The following is a 25,751-nucleotide window of genomic DNA, read 5'->3' as shown; positions in this document are numbered from 1 at the left end:
TCACTGTTGAGTTATTACATGGTTGTCTTTTTATACACCAGACACATATGGTGTATTCATACACCTCATGCTCACTGTCAAGTTATTACATGGTTGTCTTCTTATACACCAGACACACATAGTGTATTCATACACCTCATGCTCACTGTCGAGTTATAACATGGTTGTCTTCTTATACACCAGACACACATGATGTATTCATACACCTCATGCTGACTGTCGAGTTATGACATGGGTGTCTTTTTACACACCGAGACACATATGGTGTATTCATACACCTCATGCTCACTGTCAAGTTATAACAGGAGTGTCTTCTTATACACCAGACACACATGGTGTATTCATACACCTCATGCTTACTGTCGAGTTAAAATACCTATTATTCCATATGTTTCTAAACAGATCGAGAGCTTCTTTAAGTCTGTTTTGCCCTGTATCCTCACGTAGGGTCATGTCGTAACTGCTGCTTGCAACCACGAAGATAATGGCAGTCACATCTAAAAAAATTGTAAAAAATATTTTTTGTAAAAAAAAAATTGTAAAAAAAATAATTTTTTTAATCAGTCACTTAAAAAAAATTATTTCTAAAAATTGTTGGAGTAATTTTTTTGGCTTTAGCCTTGGGTGTATTTGTGATTTTTTGCATACGAAATTCGGGGGTAAATTTTAAGGTTTGGATCTTTACAAAAACACGTTTGTATGTAATTTTGGGTCAATTTTGGTAATGCACTTTTTTTTGGGGGGGGGGTGATTGAATTAATTAAAAAATGATATAGTAGGGTGGGGAAAAATAGGACAGCTTTAGAACATAATATCCAAATATCTTGATCGTGATTTTAAAAATTAAGAACAGTCAATGGGAGTCGTGAGGATACAGTTTTATAATTCTTTGAATGTTTTTTGTTTTCTACCAAATGGGACGAGAAAATAGAATAAAAAGGTGTCCATCTTCCCCCACCCTACTACATTATTTGTAAAAAAGAAAAACAGTTTACCATTTCTTTGTTTGTTTATTTTACTGACTAAATTTTAGTAAAAAAATGTATTTTAGGCGATTTTCAGTCGAAAATGGTAATAAATAGAGTTTACTGTCATAAAATTTTACGACTAAACTGTTAAAAACGCACCGTTAAAACATTGAATCCATTTTCTTCTCTCTTCGCGCTGACCGCCGACATCAAACATGCTAAAAAAAAAATAAAATTAATTAAAAACTTAAAATAAAAAAATTCTCAAAAAAAAATTAAGAAATTTTTTTTTTTTAAAACTATAGATTAAACAATTTAAAATTTATTGGTAAATATTGTCAAAAACTAGGAAAAAAATTAATAGTCATTGCACTAGCGTGGAGTGCATAAATTAAAATACAAAATGAAATAAATGGCTTGTTTAGGCATTACATAAAATAACTCTTTTTACAAGACACAAAAAAACAGATAAAATAAAAAAAATATTTTATTACAAAGTTACAATTAATTTTGTTTAGGCAGAAATACGTAATTCCTTTTAAAAAATGTCATTTTGTAAAGCAATTTGTAACTAGTTAGTAATTACTGCATACCAGATAAATGATGTACTCATAAATAGGGGTTGTATATATTACATGCCATGACTAAAGCGTCACTTACAAAATATAATGACAGCTTTTTAGGCAGGGCTAGTTTTTGTTAAAAAAAATGGTATTTTTTTGGCAACTTTTCACAATTTTTTTTGGTATAAATTTTTAAATTTAATATATATATATATATAAAACTTTATATAAGTTTTTAATATATATATATATATATGTATATGTACTATTGTACTAGAGAAAAACTTATATATAAATTAGTTTTACAGCCATAACGTATAGTACTGTAGGGTAAGATGGATACCATTAGCACATAATGTCCCATATTTCCTGATGGTGTTTTTAAAATAACAACACTTTTATTTAAAGACTTGTGGCTTGTGGGGCTACGGTTATATAATTCTGTAAATATTCTTTGTTTACTATTAAATGGGACGATAAAAGTGAATAAAATGATTTTAGCATTATCAACAGTCTATATTGTGATTTAAAAAAACCAACAGTCTATGGGAGTCATGAGGATACAGTTTTATAATTCTTTGAATGTTCTTTGTTTACTACCAAATGGGACGCAAAAGTGAATAAAAACAAGTCCCATCTTACCCCACCCTACTATAGTACTACTGTAACATACTAGAACAATTTACTCACTGAAAATTGACTTTTTCGACGGAAAATTTGGTTTCAAAAATGCCCCTAGTCAGAACTCGGCAGCGTAACAGGTCCTAAAGGAAAAAGTTTTAAAATAAATGAATGAATGTAACTTATTTATCCTTGTGTGGCAGGCAGGGCAGCCAATGACAGTTGTTATAACACGGGTGTTGTTTCATACACCTCGTGCCCGCTCACGAGTTACCACGTATGTAACTTTGTGGGTGATTTTGGATACTTTAGTTTTTATGTATGGCTGATAATTTGGACAACCCATTAGTGACCACTGGGTTTGAGCAATTGCCGTTAATCGTCTTGCTCAAGGACACATACGCCCACAATGGTAGCAGGGACGAGCCTTGAACCCGGTACCTCTGGAAATGTAACTTGCGTATCCTCAAAGTTAAGGCAGGCATGGTAACATTAAGAACATATTTAACTCACCTGGTCTGTAGGACTGTAATCTTTCAGCCGAATGGTTTTGATTTGGTCAAGGAAACTGTAAAAATGAGGCATTTTGTAAAATGACTGACTTTTAAATGAATATAACTTTTTTATTTTTGAATGGCGGGGTAATGATAGTCGTTAAAACGCGGGTGTTCTGTTTCATACACCACATGCCTGCTTACGAGTTACCATGTATTTAAGTTTATGGGCAACAATTTATTTGACTTGTTTAGGCATTACATGAAATATATAACTAATTTTTTACATATTACACAAATCAGAAAAAAGCTGCTTACTATTTTGCGCAGTCTATAAGCTGGTATTCGTTGCTTCGGTCGAAACATTTTTGGACGCCCGCATCTGACCACAGCTCTTCGATAGTGTCAAAAAAGCTCTGCAAAAAAAACAGGAAAAAAGAGTTATTTTTGGTTTTTTAAATGAAATTTTTTAAAAAATTTGTTAGTAAAATTTTAGGAAAAAACATTAGAAAATTATTAAAAGTTCCGCGAATTTGACCCTGATCTGGTGCTCATAGAGTTGAACGATTCTTGTAAAGAAATACAGTAAGGATCTGGTGCTACGAAAATGTAACGGACAAAAATAAATCCAACTAATTGTTGTATAAAAGATATCTATTTCGCCTAAATGGATCGTCGATCTCTTTCTAAATAGAAAAAATAGCTAAAAGTGGACTTTTTTACAAAATATAAAAAAATATTAATTTTTAAGTTATAACTCCGTAGGTATATATGAGTTTTTTATGTATGGCTGATAATTTGGACAACCCATTAGTGACCACTGGGTTGGAGCAATTGTCGTTAAATGTCTTGCCCTAGGACACATACACCCACAATGGTAGCAGCAATGAGCCTTGAACCCATTACCTCTGGGTCAAAAGCAGGCACGCTAAACACTTTGCCACGGCACCAGACTACATTTTAAAAAATTCAAAAAAATAAATTTATTATAAAGGTAACCTAACATATGCTAACATTTATTTCTTTCTAAAAATAGTTTTTAATTTCTTTGTTTGTTCATTTTACAATCTTAATTTGGTTAAAATTGAACAGTTAACTTTCAACACATAATAAAATGATGATATAAATTGAGTACTTTAAAAAAAATTGGCCAATTTTGATTTTTTATAGTATTAAAATTGGCAGTTTTGTGGTGACTGTTAAATGATATTGTTTCAATATACGTTTAAAAAAAAATTAAAACCACCAAAAAACACCAGATTTTAACCAAAAAACACCAGATTTTAACAAAAATCTCACCTCGTCGAAGTCTTCTTCTTCTTTATAATAAATAGCTTCATGTAGGATGTATTCCCGTCGTGCTGCATTGCTTTCTTTGTCAACTAACACAGGAGGTTCTAAGTCACCCATGGCCATCATAATTGCCTGTTGGAAAAAACACGAAATTATTTTTAAAAAATAAATAAAAAAAAATTTTTTTTGAAAATGATTTTTTTTAATTTGTGGAAAATGAAAATATTTACAATAATAGTAAAAAAAGGGTCAGGGCCCAGAGGTTATGGGTTCAAGGCTTATGTTGTTGCTGCCGTTGTGGGCGTATGTGTTTTTTGAAAAACAGTTTACGGCAATTGCTTCAACCCAGTGGTCACTAATAGGCTTTTTAATTGTCACATTCTATTCTATATGGATGAGGTCCTACAGTGAGGCACGCCATGGGACCTGAGATTTAGGCCAGAGTTGGCCCATTACCCCAACATTGTATATATACATTCTATTCTATATGGGTGAGGTCATACAGTGAGGCAAGCAATGGGACCTGAGATTTAGGCCAGAGTTGGCCCGTTACCCAACATTTTAAATGCGTTCTATTCTATATGGGTGAGGTCCTACAGTGAGGCATGCAATGGGACCTGAGATTTAGGCCAGAGTTGGCCCGTTACCCAACATTTTAAATGCGTTCTATTCTATATGGGTGAGGTCCTACAGTGAGGCATGCCATGGGACCTGAGATTTAGGTCAGAGTTGGCCCATTACCCCAACATTTTACTTTTACATGCATTCTATTCTATATGGGTGAGGTCATACAGTGAGGCATGCCATGGGACCTGAGATTTAGGTCAGAGTTGGCCCATTACCCCAACATTTTACTTTTACATGCATTCTATTCTATATGGGTGAGGTCATACAGTGAGGCATGCCATGGGGTCTAAGATTAAGACCAATAAATTAAGTTAACAACTAAATACTTACCACCATAGCATCTCTCATATTTTTCTTAATGTCAACTATTTTATTTCTTTTCTCTCTGCAAAAAAAAGAAAACTTTTTAGAAAAAGAACAATTCATAAAGAGTAAAATTTGGTGATATATTTATATATATAATTTTTTGGTTTAAAAATGTCGGTGTTAATTTAGCAATACGATATTTTTTTGCATTTAAATGAAAAAAATGACAGTAAAAAATACTGTTTTCCTTTTTTTTTTTATGAAAATAGAAACAAAAAAATAAGTTAAAACATAACACTTTTGTATTTCTTTAAAAAAAGTACTGAAAACTAAATTTGTGAAAGCTTTTTTTATAAAAAATTATAAATGGAGACAGTTTTTGGCACAATTTTGAGCCTAAAAGTAAAAGAAAAACAGTTTTGCAGAGTTTGTGTTGAAAAAAAAACAAAGTTTCATTAATATAAATGTGTGTAAAGAGACAGTTTTGGGCAAAAACAGGACCGTTTTAAGAGTAAAAGTAAAATAGAATAGATTTTGTACCATTGCTATAAAAAAAGTACAAAAAAACATAGTTTTACTGCAGTTTTAGGCAAAAATTGTTAGGCTATATTTAGGAATTGGGCAAATGGCCTACTATTTTAAACAGGTATATAAACAAATACATTGCTAAAATGAATATTTCATTTAGAAATTTTAACTGTTGCCCTAGTTTTATTTTAAAAACCTAAAAAAATTAAGAACTTCAAAACCAATAAGTTATATAAATGTTAAAATGTACATTGAAAAGCCATTTGTTTTTGAGCATGAACTAAATACATAAAGATACATGTAAAACGCTATGCCAGTTCTAAATTTAGAATTCTAGCTTGTAGAACTACTTCAAAACGTGTAGTATTGATTCAGCATAATCAATGTGAAGGCCTATAAAACGCGCTTTATGTGTGTACGTATGATAGCGGTTATAACTTTCGCAATACGGCAGGTCGCAGGTGTATGACTCTATTACATACACTGCCTTTGTGAAAAGCAGACTGTGTCATAATCCGCCAGCAGAGAGAGCACTGCTCCTTTCTTTCTCTTTATTAAGAGCGCGCGCGATCGGAGGAGGTTATTTTTAGACCTAAGTCTATATATAGACCTGCATGTGTGTGTATACGCGCGCGCACGAGTCTGCAATGTACACAACCGTTATACTGTTCTAGCGTATAGGCTATACCAAACAAAGCTTTTAGCAATAGCGCGTACGGTATAAAACGCTTCTACAAGAGGTCTTTAAACAATACGTTTAACGCGGCATTTATTTTTGGCCGCAGTAGGAAATGGTCTATTTTTAGATCGCGCTGAAAATGCTATACGCGAAAATTGAAGGCCCGTTTAAAACCGTTTTTAAACCTTTCAAATGAACGAAAATTTGGACCAATAAAAAGGCTATTTTGTGTTTAGTAAAGTAGGGTAATATGGAACATGTTTTTACGCGGTTTTCTCGTCCAATTTGGTAGTAAACAAAGAATATTTACAGAATTATAAAACCGTTTCCTCACGGTCCAAAAAAGCGTTGGTAATTGTTAAAAACACGATAAAAAATATGGGATATTATGTGCTAACGGTGTCCTATCTTACCCCACAGTACTATATATCTACACGCGCGTAAACGGGTCTACTTTTTGTCGGCTTGAACATGCATTATTTAATAGGCGAATCGCATAGCGTCTATCTGGCAGAGCGGTACTTTGGGACCAGAAAACGGCCTAATTTAAAGCAATTTTCTTAAAATAGCACTGCGAACTTTTTTGGCAATGCATTTTGCGTTCATAAACGTAAAACTAAATAAGTGCCATTATTTCTAAATTACTAAAACGTGTTTTATTAAACACTAACAGACGTTGTTACAGTAGCTAAAACGTAGCTGTAACTTTTTGACCGTTTTTAAACTAAAATAGCGTTGTTAATTGTCAAAACACGATCAGGAAATATGGGATATTATGTGCTAACGGTTTCCATTTTACCCTACAGTACCATACGTGTTTTAACCTGCAAATATAAAAACAGTGGCCAAAACGTAACCGTATGTTTTTCCCGTTTTCGTTTTAGTACACACGCAAAAGCTACTAAATTTGGAAAGATTAAGTAACATATTTATGCCAAAACTAGTCTTATTTTAAATATAATAGCTAAAATTCACTGCATATTTTTGCCCGTTTTCGTTTCAACGCATAATATACTCAAATACGTGTAAATAGGCTTACCCCAAAACATTTTTTTTTGTATATTACAAACGCAGTAGCTAAAATTTACAGCATATTGTTGCCCGTTTTTGCGCATAATATACTAGAAAACGTGTTGGCGTCTGACGCGCAAAAGGAAAGCGCGCTCCTGCAAAAAAGAGAAGCCGTCTCTAAATAAAACCGTAAGAGTACAGGCTATTTTTAGACCGTATTGATCGAGCCCTATCCTTTCTGGTTTCGATCTTACGCGTTTAAAATTGATACTACCAAGAATCTAGATAGATATATACTGAACACGGGATAATATGCTTTTGTATAAGATTCTGTATAGTGTATACAAATTGGGAGAATTTTAAATTTTAAATTTTAAATTTTTCAAATAAAAAAAAATTAAAAAAAAATTAAATTTTAAATTTTAAATTTTGAATTTTAAAAATAAAATTATTCAATTTAAAAAGACCAGTTTAAATTAGACTGTTTTATTTAAATAAGATTTTTTGTAAATGCTTTTGAATGGTGTATAAGAATTGGGAAAATACTAAATTTAAAATGTTGATTTTTTAAAAGTAAAATGCTTAAATTTAAAAGACCTATTCTAAATGTGACTGTTTTATGGTCCTATTAAAATGTGTCCAAAATTAACAGTATTGGCTGATTTTTAAAGAACTGGTTTAATCCAAAATTGTGATACCATTTAAAAATGCTTTTCAAATTCAATGTGTGCCCTTTTTAAAATTGTAGTCAAACTAAAATAATGTACTTGTTTAATTTAAAATAATTCTGTTATTTAAAAGTGCTTTCCAAATTAAAAAGTGTGGCCCCATTAGAAAATGCAGGCCAATATTAATATATATATATTTATATAATATTATATTTGAATAGTATCCATCTTACCCCACAGTACTATATAAGTAAAATACAATTTATGCAAAAAAGGCATTTTTCTTTACTACCAAATGGGACGAGAAAATTTTTAAAAAAATGTCCCATCTTCCCCCACCCTACTTTACCTAATTGTTTTACAGGTTTAGCGGCAATAGTAAATGTAATGTGTCGGTTATTTTACATGAAGCTTAACTACTCTACTTTACATATGGTCCAAATAAGGTATAGTACTTAGAACTAACACAGCAAAAACTAAGCAACTCAATGTATCTAGAGCTATTATGACATCACAATTAGGTTTATGATATCACAAAAAGGTCATTTTTATTTAACACTAAAAACTGGAGCATTAGTTTTAGAAGTATTTTTAATGAATAATAATTTTTAAATTTTATATAATGTGGTAAAATGGTTTATTATAGTAGGGTGGCGGTCGGGGTAAGATGGTCAATTTTTTATTGTTTGATTTAGTAGCAAACAAAGAATATTTACATAGTTATGTAATCTAGCCTACAACTTCAAAAGAATACTTGAATAAAACAGTATGTATATTTGTAAAGATAATATCCAAATATCCTGATCGTGTTTTAAACAATTAACAACAGTCTATGGAAGTCGTGAGGATACTTTATTATAATTCCTTGAATGTTCTTTGTTTACTATCAAACAGAAAGTGGAAATAGAATGAAAAGGTGTCCCGTCTTCCCCCACCTTAAAACGTCCCATCTCCCCGACCCTACTATATACATATATATAAAGATACTCACTCTGGGGTAAAGCCATTTACGTGAAGAATTCTCATTTGTTTTACGATTGTGCTCTTACCAGATTCTCCAGCCCCTGTAAAAACACAAGAGCTATCAAATTAAGTCACAAATTTTGAAATCTATAAAAAGTATAAAAAAATATCAAATTTTAGTATATAATACTGTGGGGTAAGATGGTTACTGTTAGCACATAAAATCCCATATTTTTTGATGTGTTTTAACAATTAACAACGTTTTTTTGGACCGTGAGGATACGGTTTTATAATTCTGTAAATATTCTTTATTTACTATCAAATTGGACGAAAAAAATCCCAAATAAAAATCAAAAAGAAAAAAATTAATCACCCACAAAGTTCATAAGCGGGCACGAGGTGTATAAAACAGAACACCCGTGTTATAACGACTGTCAATACCCTCGCCACTCTAAGTTAAGTAAGTTAAACTCAATTATTCATTTTTTCCTGACAGTTCTATTTGATAAGTATGATGTAGGAGTTGTATTTTTACTTTAAAATACAAGTTATGGCAGCTTATTTTGGCAATTTAAATTAATCTTGCTTGCTGTTGTCAAAACAACCTATGCAAACAGACTGGCAACTCAACAGCCGCAAAATGTGAGAAAAAATAGGTTCAAATCTGTCACTTTAAACGCTTCATTAAACATGTAATAAACTGAAACCAGGAAAATGCATATGCGAAGGAATGTGACTTGCTTTATACTCCGAAAAACGACAGTCGTTATAACATGAGCGTTCTGTTTCATACACCTTGTGCTTGTTTTTGAGTTACAATTTATGTAACTTTGTGGGTGATTTTTGTTTTTTTGTATAGCTGATAATTTGGACAACCCATTAGTGACCACTGGGTTGGAGCAATTGCCGTTAAGTGTCTTACTGTGAACTATATAACTAATATAGCAGCAGAAATGCTCACAAGTTACTAAACATTTGATTTTGATTATAAAACATTATAATATAATAGTTTAATACTGTGGGGTAAGATGGTTACCGTTAGCACATAAAATCCTATATTTTCTGAACATGTTTTTATCAATTAACAATGCTCCTTTAGAGTCGTGAGGATACGGTTAAATATTTCTGTAAATATTCTTTGTTTACTACCAAATGCGGCGATAAGAGAAAGGCATGTACCATATTACCCCAACCTGTTATATTAACATTATGAAAAATTTACTTTTTAATAGGGCAAATATATATATATATAAGCAAAATGGGACGAAAAAAAAAGAAGCATGTACCACATTACCCCAACCAACCTACTGTATTAACATTATGAAAAATGTTACTTAAAAGGACAAACAATCCTATATATATATAGCCTATAGGGTAACATTTGAGGTTTTAACATACATTTATATACTAATAGTTATACTAGGTGTTATAAATGGAGCTTGTACTAAAACATATGTATAACAGAGACTATTTCTTGGAAATTGTCAGTGCAAATGGGTGCGTTTCGACAGTTAAAAGAAATGTAGGCGCAAGACAGATACTATAATGCAATTATGTGTAACAGATGCCTTAAATAAAATGGTTTTATATATATATATATATGTATATGTATGTAAGCTTTTTTTGGTAAATCTGAAAATTCGAAAAAATACATAGTGTGCATTTTTTTATTGCATTTTTAAAAAAGGATATATATGTATTGGTGTATAATACATACATAGGCCTAATATACAAACATTACCTAATTCATATGCTACCTACATACTGTGGTTTTTAGTGGAAAAGCGAGCACGAGGTGTATGAAACAGAACACCACTGTTAAACTATAAGAATGTCGCAGAGCGAGGATAAGTAAATTAGACATATTTGTTCGGCAAATTTGGGAAATTTTGCTTACCTAATAATAAAAGAAAATATTTGTATGAAACAGAACACTCGTGTTTTAACGAATGTCGTTTTCCCGCCACGCGAGGATAAATGAGTTACAATTTAGTATTTTTTAGCTGTATGAAACAGAACACCCGTGTTATAACAACTGCCGTTGCCCCGCCATATAAATTTTACTTTAAAAATAATAACAGCCACTGCGTGTATGAAACAGAACAGCCGTGTTTTAACGAATGTCGTCGCCCATCACGCGAGGATAAACAAGTTACATTCATTTTATCACACAAAGTTACATAGATGGTAACTTGTAAGCAGGCACGAGGTTTATGAAACAGAACACCCGTGGTATAACGACTGTCCCTGCCCAACCCCAAAAAATCGTACAACTTTTTTAAGATTTTTTTTCGGAAAACTTTTTCTTACCTAATAGCAACAATCGGTGTGTGCTTCTGTACTCATGCTTGTCTTTATTAATTTGCTCAGTGATTAATTTGTTGGTTCGTTTCCCTTCTTTTACATCTTCACTGCTCTGGTCGTGTTGAGAACAAAAGCAACCCATTGGCATTATCGACTTTTTTCGAGAAAGCCACCTAAAAAAACTTTTTTAAATAAATTTAAAATTTTTACACACACATAATGTAGTATAGTACGTAGGGATGCACATTACAGAATAATTAGGTATTCTAGGATATCCTAGAATACTTTAATTCGAATCTAGAATTCCGAATCTAGAATTTCGAATCTTTTTATATTTATAGGAAAAAAAAATTTTACCCACAAAAGTCAGTTTATTGACCCTTTCATAACAGCCTTGTTGGATCTTGAGTTGTAAAATGATCAAAAATTGTACTATTGGTAGTTTTTGCGTCATGAAACGTATAGCAGGCTATGAAAAGACGTTACGAAACGTTTACTCTCGAAAGTCCCACAAACACAAAAATATTTTTTTTCAAAATTAATAACTTTCAAAAATTGTTAATATAGTATATGAGATGAAGTGTAATGACGTCATTAAACAGAATACCGAATCCCGTAATTAGATTCGAATACAAAAGGATTCGAATCTCATGGATTCGAATCTCATGGATTCGAAATTCTGTAATGTGCATCCCTAATAGTACGGTGGGGAAAGATGGGACACCTTTTCATTCCATTTTCTTGTCCAATTACCTCAAATTTTTACACACACATATATATAGTAGGGTGGGGGAAGATGGGACACCTTTAGCACATAATATCCAAATATCCTAATCGCTTTTTATGTGCTTAAGGTGTCCCATCTTACCCCACAGTACTATATATTCTATTTCATCTGGGCTAGCCATGGGAGCTGAGATTTATACCAGAATTGGTCCATTATATCTTAAACAAATACCTAAAATTAAAAAAAAAATACAAATAAAATGAATAAATAGAACCTTACCAGAGTAATAGCGTTTTATTGACTCACGATGGGAAATTAAGTTGTTATATGCTGTAGGATAGTCAGTGTATTCCTGGACACGAGGCTCTCTTTTCACAAGGGAAGTAGCAACCTTATTTATCCAGTAATAAGCAACAGAAATTCATAACAGCAAAATTTGGGGGCTAAATTTGAACGCAGAATTGACCTATTTTTGCAAAAACCACTGGAAAAAAAACAAGTTGAAATTTCGTTTTTTTCGGTTTTCGAAATGTTGCGTTTTTTATGTTTTTTTTAGTAAAATCTGGGGCGATTTAAAAAAAAAACATTAAAAAAACAACATAACAGCAAAACTTAAAAATTTAAACGCAGAATTGACGTGTTTTTGCAAAAACTACTGGAAAAACTGGAACAAGTCAAAATTGTATTTTTTTATGGCTGAAAACTGACAAAATACAGTCTTCTATACAATAGTGGACATAAGGAAACTAAAAAAAATGCTAAAATTGACAAAATACAGACCTAAGCTATTAAATACACTGTTAAACTGTTTAACTGAGCTATTAAATACACTGTTGAACTGTTTTGACACCATTAAAAATTAACATAAAATTATTTACACTTAAAACTGCATCAATTGCAAAAATTTGAGCCTAGACTTATTTGTTAAACTGCTTAAAACTAACAAAATATTGGTTATTAAACAATATAGACACCACTAAAAATTAAATTAAAATTGTTTACACAAAAAAATGGCATTATTTCCCAAAATTTGGGCCTGAATTTTATAATAGACTGCTAAAAACTTACAAAATACTGGTTATTAAACAATATATACACCACTAAAAATTAAATTAAAATTGTTTACACAAAAAAATGGCATTATTTCCCAAAATTTGGGCCTGAATTTTATAATAGACTGCTAAAAACTTACAAAATACTGGTTATTAAACAATATATACACCACTAAAAATAAAAATTAAACTATTTACACTAAAAACTGGCATTATTTGCCAAAATTTTGGCATGAATTTTATAATAGACTGCTAAAAACTTACAAAATACTGGTTAATAAACAGTATATACACCGCTGAAACTAAAAATTAAACTATTTACACTTAAAACTGACATTAATTGCCAAAATTTGGGCCTGAATTTTATAATAGACTGCTAAAAACTTACAAAATACTGGTTAATAAACAGTGTATACAGTGCTGAATTTTGTAAAATGAAATCCCTATAACAAAGTGACATTAAAAGGCTTATAGCAGATGTCAAACTAATAAAAATGACTCATAATGTCTGTATAAGCAGAGTGATTCATTACATAGAACTACTGGGAAATTTGACTTGAATAATAATGTAGTTTAAATACTATAGTATGTTTAGTACTGTGGGGTAAGATGGACACTGTTAGCACATAATATCCCATATTTTTTATCGTGTTTTTAAAATAACAACCCTTTTATTTAAAGACTTGTGGGGCTACGGTTATATAATTCTGTAAATATTCTTTGTTTACTATTAAATGGGACGATAAAATAATAAAACATGTCCCATCTTACCCCACGCTACTTTTTTCTGTTTGTTTTTCCAGTAAACTTAGGCGTCAAACCTGGGGTGGCAGGGTAGGCAGGCCAACCGTGGAATTTTCTACACTACATTAATCAGTAAACATTTCAACCAATAAGTTAGATTTGTTTCATAAGAATGCATGTCTAACTATCCCTGCCTCCCCTGTGTTTTAAAAAGTTTGGTGCCTATTTAAATAAAGACAATTTCAGTAAAAAAACTTTATATATATATATTTATATATTGTTTTTAAATCTTTTTATAAGTTCCACACAAATCTAAGAAAGTTTTTCTAATTACCTCCACAAAAAAAACAGCGCTAAAAAAATTGCAACAGAAAAATATTTTTGAAACCCTGCAGTTGTAGGCTGCATAAAAACTAAAAACTGATTTTTTTAATTTCCGTTTTGAAAAAAACAGCTGTCAAAACAAACTGAAATTTCTTTGAATGTATTTTTTATGAGAGCTACTGAAAGACTTTAAAACATAGAAAACTCCTTATATTTTTATTACTGCCTGCTGGGGGTCTATTATTATATACAAAAATAAAGGACTAAAATTCGAAATTAAAATTTTTGTAAATTGTACAAAAATATATTTTGTCGCAAATTTTTGCGCTTTTTTGTTTAATTAAACAAAGTTATTAAAACATGCTATGAACAAAAGGTGTTGAAATGAGCGTCAGTTAAAAACCGAAATAATAAGCATTTCAACTGGCTAATAAGCTATTTATTTAAACAAAGTAAAAAAAGGTATTAACAGCAAAATGACAGTCGTTAAAACACGCTATGGATAAAAGGTGTTGAAAAGAGCGTCAGATAAAAAGCGTGGCTGTTTTACCCAAGTTTATATTATATAACACTTATAGCTCTGAATTTAGAAACTATTACAAATGTGTGATAGTATAGATTTATTCTTTTCTATGTGCCATCTGCTAATTAGGAGGTTTTAAACAGTTTATTCTTTCATCACAAAACAAAAAAAAAACATTTTTTAACCTTTTTCCCGCAATATTTATGCTGTTTTAAAAAAAAAACATTTTTTAACCTTTTTCCCGCAATATTTATGCTGTTTTAAAAAAAAACATTTTTTAACCTTTTTTTCTTGCAACATTTATGCTGTTTTACATATTGGTCTATTACTCTAATTTATAATTTAAAACATAAGTGTTTTGTCTCTGATTCATAATTTTCTATTTATCTATACAGTAAAGGAGATCAAGTAATTAAAACAACGAAGAGAAGGGAATTAGCAGCAAAACTACAGTCGTTAAAACCTGCTACGGGTAAAAACTACTTGAGTAAAAGTCTCAAATAAAAGCGTGGCTGCTAAACCTAAAATACAGTATAAACTAACTCAAATTTAGTTTTTAATTGAAACAACGAAAAGACAGGAATTAGCAGCAAAACAACAGTTGTAAAACGCTGTAAAGAACTTATGGCTATGAAAAGGTAACAGGCAAAGATCAAATTGGTTGGACTTGACTTTTGTCTGTTACGTTTTCGTAGCACCAGATCCTTACTGTATTTCTTTACACAGGAATCGTTCAACTCTATGAGCACCAGATCAGGGTCAGATTCGCGGAATTTATTACAGTTACTTTACAATGTTGGGCAAATTTAGTCGATAACTACAAATACTGTTACAACAACTGTTAAAACAGTCCACAACTTGCAAATTGGACATGCTAATTTAAAAAATGCCTCATGCTCACTGTCAAGCTACCTTGTCTTATACGCACTGCGTATTTTGCGCAAAAACTGTCGCTTTTATAAAGTATAACTATCTTCACTGACAGTTACATTATATTAAATCTAAAATTATATATTTACGACTGCTATTATAAGGTAAAAACAGAGAAAAAGAGAGTAATTTTGAATTTTCCATTTTGCCCTCATTCAACTGCCTAGTAAGGCACATAAAAACTGCCTAAACCGTTTTCAGCTCAATTTAATACAGCAGTTACTATAAAAGTAACCAAAATTGGGCTAATTTGGCAATAAAATAACATTTACGTAAGCTAAATTGGAATTTTTAGACAGATTACACTAAAGCATGATAAACGGTATATTTTCTGCCTAGAAAACTGTAAAATAGACATGTTTTCATGTGAAAAACTGACTTTAAACGTTGTTGGTCCATTAAAATATAAAAAAATTCTAAACTGTGTAGTATACAGAACGTTTTAGAACGAAGAAAACAAAAAAATCGACCACTTTCTACTAAAGCCTAACAAAGACTGTTGTAACGACTTTTTAAGGCTAATGTTCACTTTTATACTGTATATTATAATACTGTATGTTAAACTTTGCATTTCTGACGCTAAAAACCGCAGTAAAACTGAAAAATAAAGCCAAAACAAACGAAAAAACTTTCACAGGCTAAATATTACACCTTTTGTGCGGGCGGGGTTTGGTCACGTGACCATTAATCTCGGTTCCAGAACTTGGTAAATATTACGTCAGGACAAACTAATAATATACTTGTCAAGAACAAAAAAGCATTTTGTGCAAAAATTTTTACCAAATTTGCCCCAAAAAAACTTTAAATTAGTTAAATACGCAAATGCATGCTTCATTCAAAAAAATGGTTTCTATTTTGGCTGCGGAACTGAAATTTTGAACGTACTTAATAGAGCGTAAAATGTTAGAAGGTTTTAGTAAACTTTTTGCAAGTTATTATATAAGATAAAAATTTATTTTATTTGTTTGAAATCATTTAAAACATACAGAATATGTTCGATCTTTTCAAAAACCTGAAGATAAATAATTAAACGCAATTAAAAGTGAATCCACCTAGCGGACGTTTTATTTTCATTGGGTCGAGGTTGTAGGATTGGCAACTATAATTTAATTTCAGTAAATGAAAGAATGAATGTTACTTATTTACCCTTGCGTCGCAGGGCAACTTTAAAAGTTATAACACGGGTATTTTCTTTTATACCCACTTGTGTCCGCTTACAAGTTTGTATTTAAACAGTTGTCCACCACAAATAAATACATAAAGTCTAAATAATTATACAGTCATACAGAAAAATATATTCATTCACTGAGTTACATAGGCAAGTACAAGGTGTATGAAATAAGATATCGTTTTATAACAACCGCTGTGTATGAAACAGAACACCTGCGTTGTGCATGGCGACTGTCTTACCCCACCACGCGAGGATAAATAAGTTAAATTTATTAATTTGTTACTATATTTTGAACGGTTTACCTGAATTGGGCCGAGACGATAAGGTTTTTGTCAGAGTATGTGTAGCCTACATAAGAAAGACACTTGACTGCAATTGTCCCAACCAAGTTTCGATATGAGTTATCAAAACTCTCAGTAATATAATAAAAAACACAGTGAAATCACCCTATTTAATCTATAAGCGGGCACAAGGTGTATGAAGCAGACCACCTGTAACAAATGTTTTTACCCTGCCACACGAGGATAAACAAATTAAATTCATTCATTAACGTAGTACAGTTACTTTCATTCTTTTGTGTTATAACAGTTGTCGTGCCCACCACGCGAGGATAAATAATAAGTTACATTCATTTATTCATAAAAGCAGGCACAATGTGTATGAAACAGAATACCCGCGTTCTAAAACGACTGTCATAACCCCACCCATCGAGTTACAAATAAAGCTAGGCTTACAAAACCATTCGGTCGCAAAACAAACATGAAGGCAAACATGACTGTCTTGCATTATCATTTATTAAAACTACTAGTACAGTTACCTCATGTCTCAGAATAAGCCCTCAGTAGAACCCCCAAACGGGGGATGGGGCTGGTGTATTGTCGGCGCTTTATTTTTAAGTATGGGGTTAGGCTTTGGAAACTATTCTTGCTCGTCAATTCTGTTTCAAGCAATTATGATCGATTTAGATTTGCCCATTGGACAGCTAACTTGGATAGCATGCGGTTTTCAGCTGGGTCGTTCTTTAGGCAGTAAGTTTTATATAGGTTATTTTGTGTTGTTAGCCTATTAAAAAATATGTTGTTTTGGCCATATAATTTGTAATGTCAGAATATGGGTTATTTTTTGCCTTTGCGTGTTACTTTTATTGCTAATATAGTACTGTAGGATAAGAAAGATACAGTTAGCACATAATATTTTAATTTTATGACCGTGTTTTTAACAATTAATAAAAGTGTATGGGTGTCGTGATGATACAGTTTTATAATTCTTTGAATGTTTTGTTTACTACCAAATGGGACGAGAAAATAAAATACAAAGGTGTTCCATCTTCTCCCACCCTACTATATTCAATATGTCGTCTAAATAAATATGATTTTCGTTATCGTACCTAAAAATACTAATTCAATGAATAAATGAATGTAAATTGCTTTATCTTCGCGTCACCGAAAAACGACAGTCGTAATAACACGGTGTTCTGTTTCATACACCTCCAGCTTACGAGTTACCATGAATGTAACTTTGTAGGTATTAGTTTAGGGGAACGTCTTATGTATGGCTGATAATTTGGACAACCAGTTAGTGACCACTGGGTTGGAGCAATTACCACAAGTGTCTTGCCCCAAAACACATATATAGGGCAAAAAGGTATCACAAAACATACGATAGGTTAATGTTTAACTATTATTTCATTGCAGGCTTGGCCATGCCAGTATTTGCTACACGTTTTGGCTACCGGGCGCCTTGTATGGGTATTTGGCTGGCCAGTGGTATATCATATGCGTCTACGAGTTTGCTGTATACCCCCATTGTGATATACATATGCCTTGGATTTTTCTTGGGTAAGAATAATAGGCGCAAATGAATGAATGAATGAATGAATGAATGAATGAATGAATGAATGAATGAATGAATGAATGAATGAATGAATGAATGAATGAATGAATGAATGAATGAATGAATGAATGAATGAATGAATTTAACTTACTTTTCCTCGCATGTCCGGAAAACGACAGTCATTATAACACGGGTTTTCTGCTTCATACACCTCGTGCCCGTTTACGAGTTACCACATATGTAACTTTGTGGGTGATTATTTGTTTGGGTTTTCTTTGTTTAGCTGATAATTTGGACAACCCATTAGTGACTACTGGGTTGGAGTTGGTGACCACTGGAATTGTTTTAAGTGATCCAGTCTACTATATAACTATATGGATTACTTAACAAATTACAAACAAAACCATTATTTCTACAGGATTTGCAAGCGGAAATACATCAGTGTTATGCCCTGTTTTGATTAACCGTTACTTTACCACGAAAACGACTATCGCATTAAGCATTAGTCAAATCGGCGTTTCTTTAAGCACTCTCATTCTAGCGCCTGTAACTCAATTATTAATTGATAATTACGCATGGCGAGGCGCTGTGCTCATTTTAGGCGGTTTTATTTTAAACGCTGTTGTGGCTAGCTCTCTTTTCCGGCCAATTAATTTGAAAACTGATAACGCAGAAGTACAGTCGTTAAGTTTTGCCCCGGCGAAAAGAGTTCTGAAAAAGCCGCTTTTTTGGGCCGCTTTAATATACTTAGGGGCCCCAATAATAGCCTCTTGTTTTGCAATAGTATTTAGTGTTCCTTTTGCTAAGAGAAATATAGGGGCTTCTGGAATACACTCTGCGCTTGTACTTTCAGTATACAGTTTTGCCGGAATTATTGGGAAGTTATTTTTCGGGGCAATTGGGGACAAATTTCGGGACAAAGTCGTAATTATTTCAATGATTAGTCTATTTTGTTCAGGCACGCTTTTAGGCGCGATTTGGTTCGTAGACATTTACTCTGTTTTAGTCATTCTCATAGGGGTGTACTCTTTCTTTACGTCGCCGATACATGTTTTGTATTTTCATTTAATTGGTTCAGTTGTCGAGAAAAATGATTTCAAATGGGCCATGAGTTTCATCATGTTTATAACCGCTATGTTCCTGGTTGGAGTCCTACCCTTGGCAGGTGAATATAATTTGAATATTTGTTTACGATTGAATGAATGTAACCTATTTATACTTGAGTGGTAGGGAAATTACAGTCGTTATAACACGGGTGTTCTGTTTCATACACCTCATGCCCGCTTGTAAGCTACTACATAACCATCGTAATTTTTCAGTAGATTGAATGTAACTTATTTATCTTTGCATGGTGGGGCAATGACAGTTGTTATACCATGGGTGTCTGTTACACCTTGTTCCCGCTTATAAGTTACCGAATATGTAACTTAGGTTCGATGCTACCGTTGTATTTGTGTGTAATCTTATGGCCAATTTTTAGCTATACCCCAAAAAATCACCAGCAAGTTATGTGGTAACTCGTAAGCGGGCACGAAGTGAATGAAACATAACACCCGTGTTCTAACAACTGTCGTTTTCCGGCCAAGCGAGGAAAAGGTGTCCAATCTTTCCCCACCCTACTATATCAAAGTATGCGTTTTTCTTTCGCAGGTCTTTTAGTAGATGCTCTGAGCGATGTACGGATAATGTTCGTAATTTCGGCTTGTCTATACTACACTTCTGTTTTAATGCATATACCCATTTTACTAAAAGCTAAAACTTCAACTAACAATAAATAAAATTAATCAATATCGTCCAGTTTTAATGCTTTTTTCTCGAGTTCTCTCGTTTTGCTTTTTTTCTCTCCACTTCTCTCGAATTCAAGTATAGTATTTACTATTTTCCAAACTTACTGTCGTTTTCTTTACTTTTTATTTATTTTTATTGTGTTTTATTTGGATAAAAACAGTCCAAAAACACCAATTTACAATATTATAATATGAGGGTTAAAAAAATAGGCACAAGGTGTATGAAACAGAACAACGTCGTTATAACGACTGTCGTTTCCCATCTGCAAGAATAAATAAATTTCTTTTATTCTGCTGCCATTGTGGGTGTATGTGTCCTTGGGCAAGACACTTAACGGCAATTGCTCCAACCTAGTGGTCACTAATGGATTGTCTAAATTATCGGCCGGACATAAAAACCGAAAAAAACAAATAGTAACCACACAAAGTTACACACGTGGTAACTCGTAAGCGGGCACGAAGCGTATGAAACAGAACACCCGTGTTATAACGACTGTCGTTTTCCGGCCATGCGAAAATAAAGCAATTTACATTCAATGGAAAAAAACATTTTTTTAAAGCAATGCAATATACTAGAACAGTTTAACTACGGGTACAGTCGTACAACTTTCCAATTTTCGCAATCTTTTTGGTCATTTTCTTCATTTTCGTTTACTTTTGTACATAGTATCCTGTCATTCGGACATGTTGGTCCCCTGTCCTGATAAAACTCTACCGATTCCGGGACTAGGCAGAACGACTGTACATATCCAGGCTTGGGAAAATCCGAAATTTCTTTTAAATTCGCCGATTTGTATTTTTCCACTAATTTCTGGTAATTTTCCATTTCACCCTGTTGGGGTCCTACGCTGACCGCATATTTGATGTCACCCGGCCACGCTTGAAAGGACGTGACGTCATCAGTTTTAACCACGTGACCTTCGACTCGCACAGACCTTTTAATTTCCGCCCAATAAAACGTAGCAGCGACTGCCGAATTCTCTTCCATTTGCGCGGATTTTTTGCTGTTTTTTTGGCAAGCAAAATGAAACCCTTTTTCGTCCGGCCTCCCCAGCGCCACTATGCGGCAACTTGGTTTACAATTAGCGCCGCAAGTGGCGAGCATCATTAGAAACGGGTCAGTTACTCCATATCGAAATGCTTCTCCATACCATTCCTGAAAAACTTGCATGGGGTGTTTTTCCTTTATACTCTCAGGAGTCAGAAATCCAACATTTAAAACAGTTTGTTTTCTTGTTTTTCCCTCTTCTGGTTTTTCAGAACTTTTCTGGGCAGAGCTTGACAGTTGCCCCATTTTAAAATACTGTATTTTTTACCTAACAGTTTAAATGCATGACACTGTTTAAATAAAAACTGTTTTATTACAGTACTGTAGGGTAAGACGGACACCGTTAGCACCTAAATCCTATATTTCTGATCGTGTTTTTAATAATTAGCAACGCTCTTTAAGAGTCGTGGGGCGACTGCTATATAATTCTGTAAATATTCTTTATTTACTACCAAATGGGACGAGAAAATACAATGAAAACACCGTCTTACCCCACCCTACTATACACAATTATTACTTATAAATCGTTATAGTTTCTTAATAAAAAATTAGCCCCCATCCGCAGAACAACTATATAAGTCTGGCCCCTAATAGGTTGTCTAAATTATCAGCCATACAGAAGAAACAGTCATCCACAATGCTAAATACGTGGTAACTCGTAAGCAGGCACGAGGTGTATGTAACAGAACGCTCGTGTTATAACGACTGTCGTTTCCGGCCACGCGAGTATATGCAAGTAACATTTATATTTATGCAATTACTAGACACGTTTACATACAACTTACATAGGCATAATGATCTATTAATATATCACGTATTATAATTGACCTAACACGTATATAACTGTTACGCAATGCATGAAATAACTGACTTATTTAGGCATTACATAAAATATAACTGACTTGTTTAGGCATTACATAAAATATAATTGACTTGTTTTGGCATTACATAAAATATAACTGACTTGTTTTGGCATTACATAAAATATAACTGACTTGTTTAGGCATTACATAAAATATAACTGACTTGTTTAGGCATTACATAAACTAACTAACTTGTTTAGGCATTACATAAAATATAACTGACTTGTTTAGGCATTAGATGAAATAACAGACTTGTTTAGGCATTACATGAAATAACTGACGTGTTTAGGCATTACATAAAATATAACTGACTTGTTTAGGCATTACATGAAATAACTGACTTGTTTAGACATTACATGAAATAACTGACTTGTTTAGGCATTACATGAAATAACTGACTTGTTTGGGCATTACATTAAACAACTGACTTGTTTAGACATTACATGAAATAACTGACTTGTTCAGGCATTACATGAAATAACTGACTTGTTTAGGCATTACATGAAATAACTGACTTGTTTAGGCATTACATGAAATAACTGACTTGTTCAGACATCCGCCTACATAAAATAAATTATCCAACTTTGTGTAGCCATTACACGAAATAACTGAGTCTTATAGTTCTTGTATTAGTTGTATGTTTGGGCTATAGGCGAATTTTCTAACTATAAATATAGTGCTGTGGGTTACCGTTTACACCTAAATCTCATATTTCCTGATCGTGTTTTTAACAATTAAAAACGCTCTTTTAGAGTCGTGAGGATACGGTTTAATAATTCTGTAAATATTCTTTGTTTACTACCAAATTGGACGAGAAATGAGAATGAAAACATGAACTGTCTTACGCTTGTAGGGGCCAGCCTGTATGTATAACATGCCTCGCTGTAGGACCTCATTCTTACAGAATACGAAAGTTTAGACTATAAAAGATTGGGCTGGCTTAAATCCTCAGTCCTATAGCGTGCCTCGCCACAGAACCTCACCATTACAGAATGGAACTTTTAGGCAACTATATATAGGTTTTCTATATAAAACGAATTACATTGAATGGCTCGTTTGTCTGCTAGTTGTAGCGATCACGCTTATTTTCTTCCAATTAAATGTAAATATGTTTTTAACTGTAAGCGTTTTTTAAACAACTGTTGTTTTGTCGCTATATCCTGTCTTTTCGTTTAAATATATTTCTAAATCTTCGCTACCGCAATCGAAGAGACAAATAAAGTTATTAAAAGTTAAAATACTAAGCTATACTTAACAGCAATTGTATAATATACTTAGAAAACGTGACGCTAAAATAATACGTATTTCTAACAACAGAATCACGCATGTTATTCTTTGAAAACTGTCTATAATACTGTACTACACACAACGTTACATGTATAATGTACCTGCTTTGAAAATTCTTTGAAATATTAGCCATTTCTGATCATAGGCACGAAAACTAGTCATTAAACTGATGTCTGATTAATTATAACCAGTCTTATCGTGGCCTGAGTAGGCTAGTTAATTGTTAGCACGCGTTAGCGTGTAATACGACTCGCCCAAACACCAACTTACGAAAGGCATGATTATAATTGCAGTGTTGCCGATTTAATATTAAGCAGTGTTGACCACAAAAAAACTGTTAAAGACAATTTTTTTTATATATTTTTTTAGTTTATAGGTTTTATGCCTAATAGCTTACAAAGGCATATTTTTTTTTCAATTTTAAAATTAGTCTGTATTCTGTTGTACTTTCGACGCTAAAAAAACGATTTCAAATTAGAATTATAATATGCTTTTAAAAATTGCATAAAAAAGTCATTTTAACAATCACAAGTATACAGTACCACATAAAAGTATTAAAATTAAAAGTTAAAATTTGATATTTTGTACTAAATATTAATCTAATACTGAATTATAAGTGGGAGAAAATGGGACACTTTTTTATTCCATTTCATCGTCCCATTTCGTAGTAAACAAAGAACATTCAAAGAATTATAAAACCGCATTCTCACGACTCCCATGGACCGTTGTTAATTGTTTAAAACACGATCAGGGTATTTGAATATTATGTGCTAAAGGTGTCCCATCTTCCCCACAGTACTATAATATGCCTTTTAAAATTGCATAAAAAGACACTTTAAAAATTACGAGTATACAGTACTACGTAGAAGTATTAAAATTAACAGTTAAAGGGTATTTCATATAAATACGAATCTAATACTGAAATCAAAACACATACAATGAAAAAACGATTACATACTTAAAATTATACCGAAAGTATTTCCTTTTTTAAAGCTGTAAAAAATACATGTACTAAAAATGCAGCGACCAAATTGTAGTAAATAAAAAATATTAGAAGAATTATATAACCATATCCTCACGACTCTAAAATAACGTGGTTAATTGTTAAAAACACGATTAGAAAATACGGGATTTAGGTAATAATGGTATCCATCTTACCCCACAGTATTATATGTTATATTATGCCCAATATAAGACCACTCCAGTTTTTCATTTTTTTTTTATATAGGACCATTTTAGCTTATACTTTAGGCATATAAGGTTATTATGTTTTATGGCTCAATGGGATTCGAGTCTTCCCGCATTAAAGACCTAACCACAATACCCGAGTCCTTCGAGCCTCGGCATTTTGAAGATCTTCGGTTAAAACGGTCCTGAATTTCAATGACCGATTTTCGCCGAGTACTCGGAACTTTTTGACATGCAAACATGATCTGAAAAAGCAGAAAAAAATGTAAAATTTATGATTAAATGTAACTTATTTATCCTCGCGTGGCGGGGCAACAATAGTTGTTATAACACGGGTGTTCTGTTTCATACACCTCGTGCCTGCTTACAAGTTACCACATATATAACTTTTTGGTGATTATTTTTTGCCCATTTATTAGTGACCACTGGGTTGGAGCAATTGCCGTCAAATGTCTTGCCAAGTGGCACATCAGACACATACGCCCACAATAGTAGTAGACTTTGTCCTGAACTTTTAGTGCAGCAAATTAAAAAAATACATTACAGTAACCGCAACAGTTAAAAATATATAATATATAGTGGACTGGGGGAAGATGGGACATCATGTTTTAAACAATTAACAACGGTCTATAGAAATTGTGAAGATACGGTTTTATAATTCTTTAAATGTTTTTTGATTACTACCAAATGGGACGAGAAAATAAAAAGTGTCCCATCTTCCCCCCCTCTACAATATAATCTTACCTGTAAAACTGTTACTCCAACAAAGGGTAAGAACGCATACTCGCCGAAAGCGGCGCTAGAGAAGGGAAACACGAACGAAACAATAGTCCCCGTCAACCAATACGTGGCAGCAGACGCGTACAATGCGGTTGGTCTTGTGGTTTGTGTAGTTAACTGCGACGGCAGAGCAACAAAAGCAATTCCCGGCCCCCCCATAACAGCAGTTGTGTATGTTATTAATGCAGTTACGCTACAGTACGGTAGAACAGCGCTGTGGCCTTGTAGTGCTATGAAAATGACCAGGAAAACAAGAGAGCACGCACCGATTGCTAGGCCGAAAATTAGGAGTTTTTTGGTCCCGATTTTTCGCAGGATTTGAGCAAAAAATAAAGTCACGCAAAATGTGATCAAGTGCATACCTGTAAAAAGTATATAAAGTTGTATGAACGTGTATTGTACTGTAAGGTAACATGGATACTGTTAGCATATAATTTTGCATCTTCACTAAATGAGTTTAAATAGTTAA

General features: G+C 32.8%; 4 protein-coding genes across 5 annotated transcripts in view; 1 reads left to right on the top strand and 3 right to left on the bottom strand.

The window, feature by feature from the left end:
• The window catches only part of LOC100185405 (guanine nucleotide-binding protein G(s) subunit alpha-like), a 16,249-nt gene extending 3,992 nt beyond the window's left edge, over window positions 1-12,257 (bottom strand). Inside the window, exons 1-10 of the mRNA XM_002124566.5 lie at window positions 12,032-12,257; window positions 11,032-11,198; window positions 8,750-8,822; window positions 4,897-4,951; window positions 3,946-4,071; window positions 2,965-3,062; window positions 2,666-2,720; window positions 2,222-2,295; window positions 1,128-1,186; window positions 377-497 (exon numbers count right to left, since the gene is read on the bottom strand). Coding sequence (XP_002124602.2) covers window positions 377-497; window positions 1,128-1,186; window positions 2,222-2,295; window positions 2,666-2,720; window positions 2,965-3,062; window positions 3,946-4,071; window positions 4,897-4,951; window positions 8,750-8,822; window positions 11,032-11,173 — 803 coding nt within the window. The 5' untranslated portion in view covers window positions 11,174-11,198; window positions 12,032-12,257. The remainder of the gene's footprint in view (window positions 1-376; window positions 498-1,127; window positions 1,187-2,221; window positions 2,296-2,665; window positions 2,721-2,964; window positions 3,063-3,945; window positions 4,072-4,896; window positions 4,952-8,749; window positions 8,823-11,031; window positions 11,199-12,031) is intronic.
• A 5,039-nt stretch (window positions 12,258-17,296) lies between these two features.
• On the top strand, window positions 17,297-21,101 carry LOC113474922 (monocarboxylate transporter 13-like). Its single transcript, XM_026837965.1, has 4 exons — window positions 17,297-17,524; window positions 18,191-18,334; window positions 18,748-19,494; window positions 19,980-21,101. The coding sequence occupies exons 1-4, from the start codon at window positions 17,317-17,319 to the stop codon at window positions 20,105-20,107; spliced, it is 1,227 nt and encodes a 408-aa protein (XP_026693766.1). The 5' UTR covers window positions 17,297-17,316; the 3' UTR covers window positions 20,108-21,101.
• Window positions 20,703-21,410, bottom strand: LOC101242346 (pyridoxine/pyridoxamine 5'-phosphate oxidase-like). Its single transcript, XM_004226963.1, has one exon. The coding sequence runs from the start codon at window positions 21,408-21,410 to the stop codon at window positions 20,703-20,705; it is 708 nt and encodes a 235-aa protein (XP_004227011.1).
• Window positions 21,411-23,732: 2,322 nt separating this feature from the next.
• Window positions 23,733-25,751, bottom strand: part of LOC100177532 (solute carrier family 2, facilitated glucose transporter member 5) — a 9,978-nt gene continuing 7,959 nt past the window's right edge. For both annotated transcript variants that reach the window (XM_002130609.3, XM_026837964.1), the window contains exon 5: window positions 23,733-24,747. In XM_002130609.3, coding sequence (XP_002130645.1) covers window positions 24,586-24,747 — 162 coding nt within the window. In that variant the 3' untranslated portion in view covers window positions 23,733-24,585. The remainder of the gene's footprint in view (window positions 24,748-25,751) is intronic.

This window comes from Ciona intestinalis, unplaced genomic scaffold (assembly GCF_000224145.3).
Source record: "Ciona intestinalis unplaced genomic scaffold, KH HT000040.1, whole genome shotgun sequence".
Taxonomy (NCBI): domain Eukaryota; kingdom Metazoa; phylum Chordata; class Ascidiacea; order Phlebobranchia; family Cionidae; genus Ciona; species Ciona intestinalis.
This window is presented reverse-complemented; position numbering and strand designations above follow the sequence as displayed.

What these genes read in the sequence shown, in the direction of transcription:
- LOC113474922 (XM_026837965.1), top strand. Translation starts at nt 17,317, where the DNA reads ATGTCTCAGAATAAGCCCTCAGTAGAACCCCCAAACGGGGGATGGGGC. An exon ending in GCTGGGTCGTTCTTTAGGCA is followed by an intron (nt 17,525 to 18,190) that starts GTAAGTTTTATA and finishes ATTTCATTGCAG; the next exon opens with GCTTGGCCATGCCAGTATTT. An exon ending in ATGCCTTGGATTTTTCTTGG is followed by an intron (nt 18,335 to 18,747) that starts GTAAGAATAATA and finishes TTATTTCTACAG; the next exon opens with GATTTGCAAGCGGAAATACA.
- LOC101242346 (XM_004226963.1), bottom strand. Translation starts at nt 21,410, where the DNA reads ATGGGGCAACTGTCAAGCTCTGCCCAGAAAAGTTCTGAAAAACCAGAA.